This window comes from Cricetulus griseus, unplaced genomic scaffold, assembly GCF_003668045.3.
Source record: "Cricetulus griseus strain 17A/GY unplaced genomic scaffold, alternate assembly CriGri-PICRH-1.0 unplaced_scaffold_132, whole genome shotgun sequence".
NCBI classification, from domain to species: domain Eukaryota; kingdom Metazoa; phylum Chordata; class Mammalia; order Rodentia; family Cricetidae; genus Cricetulus; species Cricetulus griseus.
In genome coordinates this window covers 68,377-82,522 of record NW_023276845.1, presented here as the reverse complement: position 1 = coordinate 82,522, position 14,146 = coordinate 68,377, and the positions used below count along the sequence as shown (strand labels likewise).

Genomic DNA, 14,146 nt, shown 5'->3' with positions numbered 1-14,146 from the left:
GAGGAAAGTGACCCAGACACAGCAGAACAACAGCATGCTGAAGGTCAAGAACTTGGCTTCATTGAATGTGTTAGGCAAATTCCTGGACAAGAAAGCCACAATGAAGCTCACCTGAGCCAGGCAGGCCAGGTATCCCAGGACACAGTAGAAGGCAGTGACAGAACCCTTGCTGCACACAATGATGATGTGGCCATGCTCAGAGTGGGCATCGATACTAACAGAGGGAGGAGAAACTCCCAACCAGACTGAACAGATAATAACTTGGATGAGAGTACAGATGGCAATGATGTAGTTAGGGGCCCCTGAAATCAGGAAATATCTCATTCTTCTATCAGGGGCTGTGACTTTGAAAGCCAGAAGTACAGTAACTGTTTTAGCCAACACAGTGGAAACAGCCACAGTGAATACAACTCCAAATGTGATTTGTTGCAAGATGCATGTAGCTGTGTTTGGACGGCCAATGAAGAGGAAGGAGCAGAGGAAACAAAAGAAGAGTGAGATGAGCAAGATGTAACTAAGCTTCTGATTATTTGCCTTCACAATGGGAGTGTCATGGTGCTTGACAAAGACTCCAAGCACCATAGTTGTGAATGCAGAGAAGCACGAGGCAATTAAGCCAAGAGTGATCCCCAAATGGTCTTCATAGGACAGAAATATCACTTCTTTGTGCATACATTGGTTCTGCTCTATATTGGCATACTGGTCATCTGGGCACTTCACACACTGATCCATATCTGAGGACGAGAGTAATGTACCATTAATTCACCTTCAGCATTTTTATTGATAGGGCATTTCAATTACATGTACATAAGAAACTTTGCAACGTCTATATTTTGTTGCCAAGAATGTCATAGAAGGACCTTGTTGCATAGAAATTCTCTCATTTCATAATTTTCTTTATATCTGTGGGGAACAAAAACAAAAGTAATTATTTTGTCTATTTAGGTGTATTGATGCCATCATGTCACATGATATCAACAAGCACAGGATTTTTACTCCATTCTGGGAGCTATGAAGAAATGACATATATTGGTGAATTCACAAATGCTAAATTCATTAACCACAGCATTTTTTTCCTTTGTTTAAGTTTAAAGTAGGAACAAGCTTATTTTACATGTCAATCCCAGTTCCCTCTCCCTCCACTCCTCCCCTGCCCCCCTCAAATCCCTTATCCCATCCTCTTTCCGCTCCCCAGGGAGGGTTAGGCTTTTCTTGTGGGATATTCAAAGTCTGTCATATCATTTTGAACAAGGCCTAGCCCCCCACCCTTATATGTCTAGGCTGAGAGAGTTAGGCTATTCTACATAGCCCTCTATGTAGAATGGGCTCCCAAAGTCCATTCATGTACTAGGGATAAATACTGTTTCACTGTCCAGGCCTCCTAACTGACACCCATATTCAGGGGGTCTGTGTTCATCCTATGCTGGTTTCCCAGCTATCAGTCTGGTGTCTGTAAACTCCCCGTTGTTCAGGTTAGCTGTTTCTGTAACCACACTTTTTCTGAATGTTTTTAAAAGCCAAGATCCCATGGATTCAGTGCCTCTTGAGGCCTTGTCTTGGTCATTTCTATGAATGTTGTCCCGATGAGATAGGAAGACTGTGTGTTATACTGGGACCTGACCTCTGATACATTATCAATTTTACATTTTCAGGCTCAAACACATTTAAATAAAAGCACCTTTAAATGAAATCAGCACTTTGTATGATTGTGTGTGTAGTCATAGGTGTATTCATATATAATTATCAAAATATCTGATGATTTAAAACTTTTGGGATTACATGGGGCAAGTAGCAGCATAAAAGTGAGGGATGAATAATGTTTGGGAAGTGCAAAAATAAAAGTTATCATAAATGCGGCCTTAGTTCAGTCTTCTGGCAGTATCAGCAGAAACTTCCTGAGTCTTATCCAGAAGAAGCTGTAGCCTGTCACTCAAAGTAGAACCATCTGTACTTACTTAGCACTAAAATGCCCCTATATCCTGATTCTGTTCCATTTGAGAATAGAAAACACCTTCCTCCTCCCCTAGTTTCAATCTCTGTGAGACCCAGATTCAGTGGATGTACTCAGTTGTGAAGCAGATACTGATAAACAGCATTAAGTAGATGATACAAGAGCCCTTAAAACAGAGTGTTTACACATAATGTTGTGTTGATTAGTAGTTCCCTATTGATAAGTTGTGGAAGGGCCTTGTGTAAAATTCTCTCAAACTGCACATTGATTAACAAAAGAGTATCTTTTAGAAAAGGCCACCTGCGGTGAATTTACAATGAGTCAAGATGTGGTTCAAGGCACAGGAATTTTGACACAGGGACAGAACTAATGCTCATATTTTTATAAAGCTTAAATAGGCAAATATAACACTGTGTTTGTGCAATTCCCTTTCAGACCCCTTTGGCTTCCCAGTGTGGAGGCTGAGAGGAATGATCAAAATGAATGATTTATAACTTCCGGAATACTCACTTGTCTCATTAGAGATTTCATTTTCTGGGCAGGGTTGGCATTTGAAACAGCAGACTGCCATTCCCTCCTGCCAGAATTTTCTGAATCCAGGACCACAATCAGCACTGCACACAGAGGGTGGCATCTGAGGAAAATTAGACACATGGTGATAACAAAAGTTTCACCTATTCCTTTCATACCTATGTTATGTAGCCTGTTTAGACATTAATAAGGTAATTTTATATACACCAAATGTGTGACCACATTACAAAAAGTACAGGATTTAAAAGACACAGAGAAGTTTAAATAAAAAATTCTCATTTTCAGAGTAGTCTGTGACCCTATATGTGGAGCTTTTTATTAATTGTTAATGGGTGGTGTTGTCCCTTGAAGGGTTTTATGATAAATGCAAGAACAGCAAGCCATTGTCCCTGTTCATTCAGGGTCTAAGCTTTAGCTGCAGTCTCCTGATTCCTGCCTGGTCTTCCATTGACTGTAACCCATGAGCTATGTCAACCATTCCCCTTCCATTTACTTATGATCACTTGACAATAACTGAAAAGTGAAATAGGATGAGTGGGAATCTGAAACAAGGTAAATACCTCCTAAAATCTCAGACAACACAAATTAACTCCAATAAAATAGTACTGAAAATAATGACATACAGAGTGTGGAGAGCAAAGAGCTGTGTAGACAGAGCCCAGTGTATTTAGTCATAAGGAGGTGCTGACTTGATATTTACTGAGCTGGAAGTAAATTGTTTCCCAATGTGAAAAGTCCTACAAAGACTAGGGATGTGGGGGAACCCCAATAAAAGTTACCTTGTTTAAAGTTAATGGATTTCCTAATTTTAAAAATGTATGTATTATCTTTGAATATCATGATGCTGGTGATTGTCATCCATATGTTAATTAGAAGGTTCCTGATTCTTGTTTGCTCATTTTGCATCTTTTGTTTTGTGCTAACTTCTATGTCAAAAGAAAAGCATCTCCTAAGGACAGAATCATCTCATGTTTTCAACAAGTGTGGAGAACTACAAGGCTTCCTTTTCTGTTGTTTTTGTTGAAGCAAGTTCTCATTGTTTAGCTATTGTTTTGTAAACTCCTTTATCCATGACAAATTTCATTCCTTCATTTTTGTATGTCTCTTCTTTTTCATTTATTGTTTAATTTGATAATTTTTATGGACTATTTTGAACAAGAGTAGAGAAAATACATACCATTTTCCATTTTCTTCTCATTTTACTGACAGATCTCAGTTTGGCTTGAGCTCCCCATGTATTTGAGGCTTACTACAAAAAGAAAGAGCTCCCTGAATCTTTCTCCAGGAGTCTGAATAAAGACATGCACCACAAGACACACATTACTCCATATCACTGTAATGGATATTCTTTGACTTTACCCTCCACGTGGTACTATGTTGTCAGTATGTTTGCCACAGAAAACCTTAATATGTCAAGTTGTCCTCGTTGTATTCTGTCAGGATTTTTTCTTTCATTTTTTTTTAAATCTGAATGAAGTTTGGACTTACCTAAGAGAGCTTTCTGCATAATTGGGGGTAATCATTGAATTCTATCCTTGAGTTTATTTATGTGGTGTTTTACTCTTAATTTCTGCATATGTTGAAGCATGCTTGCATCCTTGAAATGAAGTCATCTTGGTTGTAGAGACTAATCTTCCTGTTGTGCTGTTGAGATCTCTTGGGAGGTGTTTTGTCCAGAATTATTACATGCATGCCCATCTAAGATATTGTTCTCTGGATTTACTTTTTTTAGAAGGTTTCTAACCTATTTTCCCCATGAAGGCAACAAAGGAATGTTTTTTTAACCAATTTTATTTTCTGTGCATTTTGATTAGAAAATGTGACCATTAACATTTAACTGTTATTGAAAACTACTTGTAAATTATTGTCTTTCATTGCTAAAAGTTCTCTTATTCAAAATAATCTGTCACAATATTTTGTACTTTTCCAATAGCTGGTTGTCTGCCTGTTGTTCCAGTGATGGCTATATGTTCGTTTGATATCTTGTTGTTTTGTCTGAAAGAGTTCTTTAAGTACTTTCACAGTGTTGCTTCATTGGTTATGCGTTCTGTAATTGTTTGCATTAAAGAACTTTGTTCTGTCTCTTTCTATAATCAGGGGTAATATTGCTTGCCGTAGTAACCAGGATTGGCAGCATATGTCTCTAAGTATTTGAAATATATTACTCTCCTACTTTAAGAGAATTCTTAGATTGATGACTACTTTGGTTTTCATTCCTGGAGCTTTCATCCAGTAGCTGATCAAAGCAGAAACATGTACCCAAAGCTAAACACTGAGACATACTCCTGGAATCCAGTTCCAGAGAGGGAGGTGGGATGTGCAAAGGAGCAAAGACCGTGCTGGAAAAACCCACAGAAACAGCTGACCTGACCTTGTGAGAGCACAGAGACCCTAGTCATAAAGCTGGGGAACCAGAATTGGACTGAACCAAGCCCTCAGAATGTGGGTGCCAGGTAGGAGGCCAGGGCAGTCTATGGGACCTCTAACAGTGGATCCAGTATTTATCCCCAGAGCACAAATGGACCTTGGGTGCCCATTCACTATGGAGGGATACTATTGCAGCCCAGATACAGGAAGAGGGATCTGCGCCCATCACCAAATTATATGATGGACATTCACTGTCCCCCATGGAGGGCTTCACTATCCCTGCAGAGGGGATGGCAGGGTGTTGGTGGGTTGGTGGGGAGGGTTTGAGGGAATGCAGAAATGCATATGTAAATAAGAGTGCTTCTAAAGGAAAAAAAACAGTATTCTCAGTAGAATCTGCTGTTTACAACTGGATCTTATCTCCTGCAGTATTCAAATTTCATTCTTTTTTAGAATAAAAATTCTAAATAAAAAATCAAGGGTTCCTTCTGATGTTGAATCTTTGGTATTTAAATGACTATCAAATCTATATGGCTACATATCATACTGTAGTTTTGGATATTTAAATCTCATTTTGCTGGATATAATGTTGATGAATTTAGTGTTTCCTTCTCCTCTTGTGCCTGTGGTTTCTAAATTTGATCTTTATTCATATTGCTTTTATGTCCTATGATTTTCATCCCTTTTGTAATATTTTTGTCATATTTTGAATTTTCTGTTCTAGTCCTGTTTTCCAAGTCTTCCATCCTGTGTTCAACTTAAAATATTCTCTTGCTGAGTATTTTAACTGAGATTTTTTATTTGATTTTTTGGTTTACCTTTATATAATTTAGTTTAAACTTTTTAAATATTTTGTACCTTTAGAGAAATCCTTTGTCACATTACCATTAACTGTCTAATTGTATACAGGTTTTCATGGTCCCATTGCTTCTCCAAGAAGTGATTTGTGTTCTCTTTCATTTTTCTGTTACACTCTTGTGATCATTCTTTTATTTCCTTGTTCAGTATGTCATTGAACATACTCTCCTTTAAGTTTATGACTGTAAGATTTTGAGCCATGTTGCTTTGATACCATCCTGAATATTTGTTTTCTTTTTGGTTTCTACATTTTAATTTGCATTTCTGAAAGCAGAGCACTGGTTTAATTGTTTTTAATTCCTAGTGTTTTTCCAGTGGATGTTTTAGCAAGGCTCAAGCATGGTATGGGTAGAATACATACGCAATTTCATTGCTGCCCTTTACATGGATATATAGATCAGTATCTATACCTTCAGCTTATGATATTTTCCCTGTGTATACCCTTCTTACACTTGGGGAAAGAACAAAAACTCTACAATTCATAATATCCAGGTAACCTGAGATATCACTTCAGATTTTTCTTGAAGACTTTGCTGAAATTGCAGTCTTTAAAAATCAACCTAAATTGTACTAGGCTGTTTGAATTAGAAAACTTAAAACCAGCCACATCTGACTTCATCCATATAAAATATCCATGACCAATAATTCAATATTTCATTTACAAATTACCTCAAAACCCATTTTATTTTACTAACAATGTTCCAAATAAAGAGAAGAAAACTAGACATTCCCTCATTAGCTTGGATGAACTATGAAATAATTAATCTGAGCAAGCAAGGTATCTCCAGTGATAAAATTCTTCTATAGTGTATGATTCAGAGCTGGAGACAGGACTCAGTGTTATGTAGTTAAATCCAGCTCATGAATAAGACTGAAAACTGATTGTTAGCAGTCACTGTGTGGATCATTTCCTAGGGACTCAAATAACTCAAATAACTCTTCTGTCATCGATATGAACCAAAGTCACAGCAGTTGCAAGCATGCCTGTGGACAAAACACCCGTACCCACAAAAAAAGAAAAAAGAAAGAAGAAGCAACTTAATAATTCATAGAACATCTAATATACATCCTGAAAATGTTAATCTATGATTAGAGGTGTTGACAATTTAGGAACTCTTTTTTTTAAAGTATTAAACAAAATTAAATAATAAAAATGTATGATTTATTGTAATTTTAATTACTTTATTCTTAAAAACAGTCTAATTTTTCAACATCTGTACCCAAGATTCAGAACAAGGGAAGAAATTGCTGTATGTTAATCAGTATGATCCAAGAGAATATTGCTCACTTTACAGGAATTTATATTAAATCATTTTTATAACTGGTTTGTATTCATATTTATAACAACAATCATGATTGAATATCATAAAAATGCACTGTGTGCATGTTGGACATCCTAAAAGATTAATAAAGTGTCATATCAAAAAGGAGAAAAGAAGAAGCATAAAGTAGGAGGCTTGATATTGTCTCATGTGTGACAATTTATTACATTAAGTATCAAGGAAGCACACATGTTCCCACTTGACAGTGTTATTGCTCTGTAATGGAAATTAGTACAATTTGGTGAGACCCACCTGTGTATTTCCTGTGGCCCATTTTATCATTTCTTCATATACATGGAGCTGTTCACCAGTTGGAAAATATGGGCTAAACTGTCCTATCTTAACCTTAAATCTAAGACCATGTGGGAAATTCCAAATCTGGAGAATGTCATACTCTTCCTGATGTTCTTCTTTTTGGTTCATATTCACTCTGTCCCCAACAGGATTTGTGAATTGGGTCTTCTTCAGAAATGTATTCAGCTGTAAGACAGACGTCATCCTAAATTCTGTTTGCCACTTTTTGAAGAAAAATTTCTGATTTTATCTTAAAGGCAACATTATTTCAGGTGCCCAGGGGAGCCATCTCAGTGAAAGTAAATGGATTAAATGAATATAATAATGTTCTCCCTCAGGAGAACCTGCCAAACACATAAAGAGACATATATGCAGACACCATACAAAGATATGTAATATATTCATACACACACACATACATATGAGAAAGAGAGACTCATGTCAATCCAGAGACACCACAAAATACAGCCACAAAGATTTTTGTCAAACATACACATACATATATGCCTTGAATTCCTATACATATGCAGGGAAAAATATATAGGCATATTCATCCAAATATATATACAAACACACTGGAAAAACATAGACAGGGATGCACATATACCCAAATACGTAAAGGGAAAAGCACATAGGTAAAAGCACAATAGAGAGAAGCATTGAGAGAGAGAGAGAGAGAGAGAGAGAGACAGAGACAGAGACAGAGACAGAGACAGAGACAGAGAGAACAATGCATATATTCATATGTGTTAGCACATATAAGGGAATGCACACATATACAAAAAGTCTCATGCAGACAAATTCACTGTCAAGTATACACAGGTAGATACACACAGGAAAAAATACCCATGCAGAAAGACACAGACAAATTTATTATCAATTATAAAGGAAGAATGTCAATACTGATAGAGGCCTGTATATCAACACACACACACACACACACACACACACACACACACACAGAGAGAGAGAGAGAGAGAGAGAGAGAGAGAGAGAGAGAGGAGCAGAAACACACAAACACGCACACATATAGAGTGAGAAACCTTCAGTCATTCATGCACATGTATGTACTGAGCTGAATCACAGGAATATTGCCTGTGTAATAACTATCAGAATGTCAACTGTGGTCCCCAAGGCTGATTGTGGGGAAAGATTCAGTTGAGAACACTTAAGAATATCATTCCCTACACTATTTACAACATTGCTATGATTAATGTACACAGAAATCATCTACTAACAGGGAGTGTTCTTGAGAAAGGACTGATAAAGTTTACAATATTAGAACAGGGGTTATGATACTCAGATGCTCAGTAACAAAATCACTAATTGTCCTTGATGCATTTTATCTTCTGCTGCATTGCCTTTGCACTAGAGGTTTCTACCAAATTCTAAGCAGAAAAAACTGCTCAGACATCTTTCTTTTGTGGGAAATACTTCCTAGTCCACTGAGTTTGGTCATCTGAAAGACTCCTAAAGATATGACATTGATGACACCAAATATTATACAATAGAAGAAATATTACCTTCAAGCAGATAGAACTATGTCCTTTCCCATTGTCTATGGTTGTATCTTCTACTTGCTGAAGAAACATCTCATGCAGTGCATGGGCCAGAGCATACACAGCATTGTATATGTCATAAATTCCATCACTAAAGGACAAGTCAATACTCCGAACCACTAGCCATTCCATGGGGGAATTCAATGAGCAGTTTTTCAGTGTCTTACAGTTAGATGTGAACACTTCACAGTTAAATTTCATCCACTCCATCCTTGCAAGGTATTCATCTGTGTACTTGAGAGGGTTCATTGTCTGTACAAAATCTTTAAAGCCAGAAATCTCACCATGATGGTGTACAAAAGCTAGAGTCATATGGGATGAGTCAAGCATGAAGTCTCTTTTACTTGTAGTCACATCCCAGTGTGAGGTGATGACCCATATTTTCTGTAAACCTCGGGATTCCCACATTTGAAAGCTCAAAGCAAGAGTACTGTCTGTGTCACCATAAATGATAACAACATTTGTGGATGATGTGTTGATTTGATTATAATATAATTCAGCTCTGGATATGTATAACTGCATGTTGATTGGAATCATATTGACAAAGGCAAAGCAGACTGTATTTTTTTCCAACTCTCTTCTCAAATATGAGAGAAATTGGGTGCCCTGATCATTGTCTGAGATGACCAGCCCTACCCAGTTCCAGCTGAAGTGAAGTATGACGGAGACCATGGCCAAGGCTAGAGATGTGTGCTTGGGCGCCATTTGGTATAGATAGGGAAATTTTTCATGATCACTTAAGATTGGATGGTAGGATCCATAGGTAAGATGAATAAACTAGGATTCAAGGAGCAGCATGAGGTAACATGCACTCCTAAGAACTTGTAAAACATTTTTTACAAAGAGTTCTAGAACACCCCCTTGCCTAATACCCTTAGCTATTACATCTTCCCTTGTTTGTATTACAGACAAGGAAACGCAGACAGCCCATCATTCTCTGAATAGTACTCATGAGCTACATATATTGACATAAATGCAAGTCTAGTCACCTCCTAACAGTTTTTAATATCTGGGACTGGTATCCATGAGGTCACCCTTTCAATCAAATCCAACCCGTAAAATTCTTACCTGTTGAGATTTCCAGAGGTCCACGTATGCCAGAAGTATCGCAGATGTTTCCCAGTTTGGTCCTGTAAGCATCACAGAACACACAATATCTTCCTCACAGTTATAATTAGGGAAAAAAACAGGGTCTTGTGGCAAAATTTGACTCATACTGTACAACTGAGACAGACCAAAACAATTATCTTTATAGCAACCAAATGCCAAGGATTTATTTGGTAATAGATCAGGGTTCCTGTTGACCTCATCCAGGGTAAAAGCCAATGCCAGTGCATACTTGTAGTTCTCAGTTGGTGTTCTGTAAAAGGTAATGTGTTTAAATTGGACAGAGAAAATACACAATCATTTGTAGTCAATACAATGACTACCCTCCTTCAAATATTGAAACAAATACCTTCTGTTTTGAGGTTGGAAACACATAAGGACTTAGAAGCTTGCAAAAGCTTTCAAGTCCATAGGGATCCATCTCCCATGAATAAGATGCTTCTTTGGCATCTTACACAGAAAGCCTCTTCCATCTCTGGCTTGTGACTGCTTCCTCAGAAGGTATAGACCAGGCATAGTCATTGACCAAATAGTAAACATAGCCATCTTCCTATTGAACTCATTGAGTAATATGAAAATGCACATGATGTGTAAGCTAAAGAGTTTATATTTTCTTATAAAAATTAATGAAATGGCTAAGGTTGACAAAGAAATCACAGAAGAGTACACCATAAACTTTTTGGGGTGACATTTGTCTATGGACTTTCAGTTCATGATAATTAGTGGACAATAGAGTTAACAGATCATCCCATGTCCATCTAAACCTCTCTCATGCTTTTCTTTCAAGGTTAACTGCTGCAGGCAAAAATTCCTTTTTAATGCTTATTTATTTATTTTGGTTTTTCGAGACAGGGTTTCCCTGTGGCTTTGGAGGCAGTCCTGAACTAGCTCCTGTAGACCAGGCTGGTCTCGAACTCACATAGTTCCACTTGCATCGGCCACCCAAGTGCTGGGATTAAAGGTGTACACCACCACCCCTCGGCCTTAATATTTATTTTTAAATAAACTCAAACAACAAAGACATATTTGGTAAAAGATACATATTCTGCATCAATATGTGTGTTTGACAAGATTAATACTAAATTTGGCCACAGAAGGGCACAAAAAACTTGGTTTGAATTACAATTTCCTATACTGTAGTTTGGTCTCACATGTACAAGATACACCTTCTCTAGGTCCAGAATGCAGATATTAAAAGTATGTATGCTCCCTATGGTATTGTTCAACTATGTCATTTTTACACAGGCACGTCATATACTCAAATTGGGCACATATGACCATCATAGTTTTCTACTACAGAATATCATTTGATTACCTTTGCATTTACACTGACATAACACTGGAATCCCACTGCGAATTTATTGTCAGCATTACATTTTTATAAACTAGAACAATATAAAGTAGAAAATTTTGGGGAATGTTTAATTGTTTTGTAATAAAAATGCACAACAAGACAGTTGGAAGAGAACAATAGCATGTTTTGTTCATGTTTATGGGAAGAATGATAGCTCATGCATTTTCATAGTCATTTTATATACTATGATTAATATACACCAAACTCTTTATTTTGAACTATTTACTCAGAGTTAAATGCAGTATGTTTTCCATTTAAAAATTGTAACTTTCTTCTGTCTCTGTATATAAAAGAGTCACTTTATAAATGCTCCTTATTACCAAAGAAAAAGTGTCATAAAAATTTTCAATAAAAACACAGGTATTTGAGAGTAGATCTTATGTAACTGAAACACTAACTTCACTATACTGAATTCAACAAACATCAGTGCCTTGACCTCTCATATTTGCCTACTGAAAGAAAGTGCTGTATTTTAAACCACTACCCGCATTCTACAAAATCAACATTGTATAGTGCCTACATTGGTAAAATAAGCATCTACAATTTGAAAAGTGCTGAAAGTGAAACATAAGAGGTAAGGGTGATATAAGTGTCAGAGATTAAACAACTTATACCTAAAGAGAAAAGACACATGATTTTTAAATAAGGTCAAAGATGAACTAGTAGGTAACTCCGCTCCCTGTTCTCAAGTGTTGTCAAATATCATATGTCACAGCTGTTATTGAGGCAATTGACAAGGAAAGTAAACAGCCATCACTGTAAGTTGTAGCCTCAGTTTGTAAAGACTACAAAAAATCATTAAAAAACATTCATTCCTTCTTTACTGTAAAGGGAGAGCAGAGAACTAGACTTTGCAATACTTCAAATCAAGTGGTTGTTCATGTGTGTAAGTGAAGTATGGGGAACAAAGAAGAAAAATGGAGCTGACAACAGACAGGTCCCTTAAGTATTTTCTCCAGCGGGGTGTTGGTGACACACACCTTTAATCCCAGCACTTGGGAGGCAGAAACAGGTGGATTTCTGTAAGTTCGAGGCCAGACTGGTCTCCAGAGTGAGTGCCAGGATAGGCTCCAAAGGTACACAGAGAAACCCTGTCTCCAAAAAAAAAAAGTATATTCTCGAGTCAATTTCAAGAGGCAGAGTGGCCACATGCAAGGAATTTGAGGGATTACTTAATATCTATGTGAAATCTCTTTGCAGCTATGTATGGCATAAACAATTTTGGTCTTCACACAAGCACACACTGTTATAACAACCATCAGCAGAAGCTACAGTCAATTACTTCCATGTTCTTAGGATGAAATTCATTGAAATAGTATCTGTTTTCTTTAGATGAGACATTACTGGCTACTTGCTATCTACAATGTTAAAAGGAGGGCTCTTTGTGATGGTTAATGGTAGATCCAGCTTCCTTCTTTCTACTTCCAGACTTGTAAGTGGGAGGCTAACTTGAAGAAAAACAGAACACACACTGGGCTAACAAAAAGAGTAAAATAGCAATGAGTCTCTAAAAGAGCTTGGGGTCATGGGTTGGTATGGAGTTTCAAAGAAGAAGAAAGAAGATTTAAGACCCACCTTGAAATATTGATGATGGCATTTATGTGGGAAATGCAAAAATACTTACTGTATATTTAAAATTTGGTTGAAATACTCTTTATCTGCTGGCCACTGCACTGTTCTAGGGGAGAAGAAACAACCTTTCTTCAAGTCTCCATGCTTGCCTTCCTTCTGCTTCATTTTCCAAAAACACCTGGACTGCATGACACTGGCCATATGAATTTGAATGTTGAGGAGCAGCAAGAGGAAAGTCAAATTGAACATCTCTGTCCGGTACTATACCAGGGCAGCATGAATTGTGAAGTGTCATGTTGAGAGGCACATTAAATGGGCACCACTTTTCCTACTTGCTTTTATTTCTAGGCCAAAGGAGAGGCTATTTTCAAATCTGTGATTCCTTTTTCTCACAGGTGTTTCTTCACCCCTGGAGGAATAATAAACACTCTCTTCCCTGGGGCACTGCATCTGGGGTGCACAGTGTATGTGGAAAACATGAGTTGATATATATATATATATATATTTCAGTCTCTCATTCCATGACATGACTCATGTTTGTGATTATAAGGCCCCTGGGAGGAACACATATTTAGAAAATATGGTCCCAAGACTACCTTATTTTTTGGTAACACCATTAAAATGAGGTGAGTGTATTTTCTCAGATGACAAACAGGGAATCCATAAATTAGTAATTCAAGGATGACACAAAGGTCACAATTCATGGTTACACATGGGGCATTACATCAACAATTCCTTGCCATGGCTAGGCAGCCTAATTTGTGGAGCATCTGACATCCACAGAATATGCACTGTATGGCCTAAGTTACACCAGTGACAGGTTAACACTATCCAACCAAAACCTCTACTTCCATTGTCCAGAGAACCTATAATCAGTTCAAATCACAAAATTACAGGGCACCCATCTCATTACAGAATCACAATTCATTTGCATGTTCAATGTTGACTCTTAAATATTGAAAAATATCCGGAGAGAAAACCAGATCTTTTTGCCTTATTTCAAACACTACAACCAACCTATCACTCTTCCTCCCAAACAATCTTTATTAATGAGAAGATAAACTGATAATTTGAGTTCCAAACAACAATCTCCCTCTCTGAGCCTCAGTTTTCATAGATACCTTGTGATGACCAAATTCTTCTATTGCATTCCATTTCCTACATTGTTTTGCTAATTTACATTCCAGGAGTGACCTGAAGTGTCTTAGTAGCAAATAATAACTGTTAAATA

General features: G+C 37.2%; 1 protein-coding gene across 1 annotated transcript; it reads right to left on the bottom strand.

The window, feature by feature from the left end:
* Window positions 1-6: 6 nt before the first annotated feature.
* On the bottom strand, window positions 7-13,164 carry LOC113837905 (vomeronasal type-2 receptor 116-like; the record flags this gene model as incomplete). Its single annotated transcript, XM_027433726.2, has 6 exons — window positions 12,968-13,164; window positions 9,951-10,242; window positions 8,847-9,659; window positions 7,282-7,509; window positions 2,462-2,585; window positions 7-734 (listed from the first exon to the last, which is right to left on the bottom strand). Coding segments are annotated over exons 1-6 (2,382 nt in total), but the record flags the coding sequence as incomplete, so codon positions are not given.
* Window positions 13,165-14,146: the final 982 nt, after the last annotated feature.